Source organism: Psammomys obesus, unplaced genomic scaffold, assembly GCF_907164565.1.
Source record: "Psammomys obesus unplaced genomic scaffold, mPsaObe1.curated_primary_1811, whole genome shotgun sequence".
NCBI lineage: Eukaryota > Metazoa > Chordata > Mammalia > Rodentia > Muridae > Psammomys > Psammomys obesus.
In genome coordinates, this window is record NW_026591086.1 from 58,747,778 (window position 1) to 58,751,393 (window position 3,616).

The 3,616-nt window shown below is 49.5% G+C and overlaps 1 protein-coding gene across 6 annotated transcripts in view; it reads right to left on the minus strand.

Annotated features, from left to right (window-relative positions):
* Positions 1 to 327: 327 nt before the first annotated feature.
* Positions 328 to 3,616, minus strand: part of Dock9 (dedicator of cytokinesis 9) — a 203,901-nt gene continuing 200,612 nt past the window's right edge. For all 6 annotated transcript variants that reach the window (XM_055609845.1, XM_055609844.1, XM_055609847.1 and 3 more), the window contains one exon: positions 328 to 1,495. In XM_055609845.1, the coding sequence (XP_055465820.1) occupies positions 1,373 to 1,495 (123 nt within the window). In that variant the 3' untranslated portion in view covers positions 328 to 1,372. The remainder of the gene's footprint in view (positions 1,496 to 3,616) is intronic.

Consider the following 3,616-nt stretch of genomic DNA (forward strand, 5'->3'; position numbering starts at 1 on the left):
CACTCACAGTCACCGTCACTCACAGTCACCGTCACTCACAGTCACCGCCACTCACCGTCACCGTCACTCACAGTCACCGTCACAGTCACCGTCACTCACAGTCACCGTCACTCAGCAGTCCTGTCACTGGCTGACGTCCCCGGGAAGCAGCAACTCCCGGCCACACCTTTGGAAATGTGCACGTGGAAGCGTCAGGAAAGCAGACAGCCGCCAGCGCTCCGCCTCGCTTCCTGTGGCCGGCCACACGTTCCTTTAGGGACAATTCTGTAACGGCATTTTACCATTACGTACTCTGTAGAAATGAAAATAACAAAGACCCAGGGACTATTACCAGAAAACCAGCCATGTTATTTTTAATACAGCTGATGTACAGAATATTTAATTACAGCGGGGCAGTGATTCCAGTTAAATTAAAAACTTTTATTTTCCCAAATATAAAATTACTAAATTAAAGTCTTAAAAGAAAATATAACATGGTGAAAACTTTAAATTATCTCCCCACTCACTATAGGACTTTGGGTTTACCAATCACATAGTCTACCATTTTGGCAAAAGGAGGAAAAATCTTTTAAACAGTTTATAAACCTCATATAGCAAAGACTGTATACATCTCCATATTGCACTTCTTATGTACAGGAATAAAACAGTGAAGTCGAATGTACTTGCACACACTGAGCACAGCACAAACTGGCCACAAATAAACAGCATGGAAGCCGATGGACTGCAAGTGGGGAAATGGAGTGTGTGTGAGCACAGGGAGGAGGCTGCGTTAACCGACGGCGCTGGTCTGACACGAGCCTGTGGGCCCAGGCCTGCGGCCCTGTGAGCTCCCTGGCTCCGGCCCACCTGCAGGATCATGCTTTGAGGACACAGAGGCGCACATCTCCTCAGTGTCTCATAAGTACAAAAATTACAATAGTGAATCCTCTCAGTCGTCAAAAACTAGACACAAAAATAGTTCTGTACTCATCCAATATATGCCACAGGAAAAAAATATTTTCAAGATATTTCCAGCTTAGTCCCCAGCCTGTTTCAGTGCTGCTGCAGCTGCCACAGGCATCCCAGACACTTTCCATTAGGTCATCTGCCTTAATATAATACTCTAAGAAGAATAAAACTAAACTGCAGCTTAAGAGTGTCCACACAGACCTGTTAAGACACAAGGAAAACTAAATATTGCCAGTGAGACTTAAAAAAAACATGTGCGCCTTCCCCCGCTCCTACAAGACCCGCTCCTCAATATTGCAGTCCAGGCTCCTCTCTCCCACTCTGCATGGCTTCTTCCTCGCTCGCCACACCAGTGATTGGCTCCGGAAGTCATCCTGAGTTTGCACGTGACAAAACATGTCCCCACACTGGTTCCTGAGGTAAATCACACGACTGAGGACGAGCTCGTCAACCCCTGAACCACCGTGCTGGTGGGTGTCCCGCTGATGGCGTTGAAGATGTGCAGGGAGTTTGGGAGGACGCTGGTCTTCTCCTCCAGGGGGCAGATCTTGAGGCACAGAAAGACGGGTTAGCAACATGGCCAGTGCCGCAGGGACGCACAACTTGTCATTCACAGGTAGGCTGCGGCTCGGGCAGTGTGCTTATCTAGAAATGGCTACCTTCAGGACCGTGAGGAGAGCCTCGAGAAGAATGCGCATCACGACTTAATGACCGGAGCCTTCCAGATGCCCATCTTAGGTAACGAGAGTCCCCCCTCACCGTCACCGACACATGGACTATTCCTGTCCCCCGAAAAACACCTTCGGAAGTGAATTTGGATCATCTGTGTTTCTCCTGTCTCCTTTGCCCATGTGAATTTGATCATTTGTTCTCTCCTGTCTCCTTCCCTCAGACCTTACAGGCTGGAGAGCCCCGTTATGACAAATAAGAGCAGGCCTGACCTCTGGGTTCGTGGAGACTCAAAACAACAGGCCCGAGCAGCTGTGAATACACGGGGCCACTGTGCAAAGGTCATGTTTCTTTCTGTGTGTGGGCTCACGGGTGCTGACAGAGGCTTAGAGCAACACAGCAAACCACTGAAGTCACTGGCTGCTCAGCCCAGGAGCCTGACAGGCCCCACTCCCTCGACTTCCGTCTCTCTTGGTCCTGAACCTGGCGCCCACTGTCAGGTGCTCCATCCTCCAGTAATCTGGAGGACAGAGGAAACGATCAAGTTTTCTCCAACAGTTTGCTCCCATGAACCTCCTCCACTCCTTTTGCTAAGTCATTTACACATTAATGATTTAATCTTTTTAGTTATCCAACTTTTTAAAGAAATTATTTGTTTATTTTCTGTACACTGGTGTTTGCTGCATGTATGTCTGTGTGAGGGTGTCAGATCCTCTGGAAAAGGAGTTACAGACAGTTGTGAGCCGCCATGTGGGTACTAGGACTTGAACCCAGGTCGTCTGGAAGAACAACCAGTTCCCTTAACTCTTGAGCTAGCTCTCTAGCCCGACCTTTTCTGTTTGTTTGCTTTTTGAGACAGGGTTCCTCTGTACAGTCCTGGCTACTCTGGAACTCTGTAGAGAAGGCTGGCCTTGAACTCATAGAGATCCACCTGAATGCTGGGATTTCAGGCGTGTGTTGCCATCATCCAGCTATTTTCTCTACTTTTAAGAGTTGCTCTCCACAGCACAAGCACAAATCCACAGTTGCTTAAACTCAGTCAGAACCTTGTGTGATTCAGGTTAGGTGAGACAGTTTATCAGAACAATAAAATTAAAAATGTCATTACCATCCCATCTGTGCAGCAGGGGGGAAGAAAGCAAGAACGTTAGAGTCAAGCAATCACATCAGGTCTGCAGCCCTAACTGGAACACCTCCCACACACCTATACCTAGGCCTCCCACACTGCAGCATAGGGCAGAAGAGCCAGAGGTCAGGGCTTCTGCCGCAGGGTGCTGTCTTCTGTGTGACAGGAGGCACCATGGCCGCCTAAACAAGACCTGGGACATGACAGCGCTGCCGACATGCGTGTGTGTGTGTGTGTGTGTGTGTGTGTGTGTGTGTGTGTGTGTAATCCCACAAGACTGTCCTTAGAGGAAGGGACATTTGACGACCGCTGAGAAAGAGGGAGTCCGTCTTCTCCAGGGACGAGCCCCTCACAGGTTGCCTGATCCAAGCGGTCAGCTCTAAACACACACAGGCAATACGCAATGGTGCTGTGTTTACTCAGCAGGTGTGTTATGTGTATGCACGTGACAGTGATAGTTGAAGAAACCATGAACTTGAGGATGTGTGTGTATCGGTGAGAGAGCTGAGGGGTAGGTGTAACTACAGTGTTATTCACACATGAAATTCTCAAGAAATAAAAAGCACTTTCCAGTTATCATGTGATGAGGCTGCCACAGACACAGTGTGGGGCCCAGGAGCTGATGCCTGGACATGTGCTGGGCACCCCGTGTCCCAATGCCTGCGGGACCATGGGGAGAATTCTCATGGGATGGACAGAACACAGGAGAGTCATGAGGACAGACCCGGGACCTCCTGGGGTGCCAGTGGCTCGGCTGGCACCACTCCACTATTTAACTGACGAAGACAAGAGCAGGCCGTGAGCTCTGCTCTCTCAGGGTACGAGCCAGCCATCAGCTCTGTTCTCTCAGGGGTGTGAGCAGGCCATGAGCTC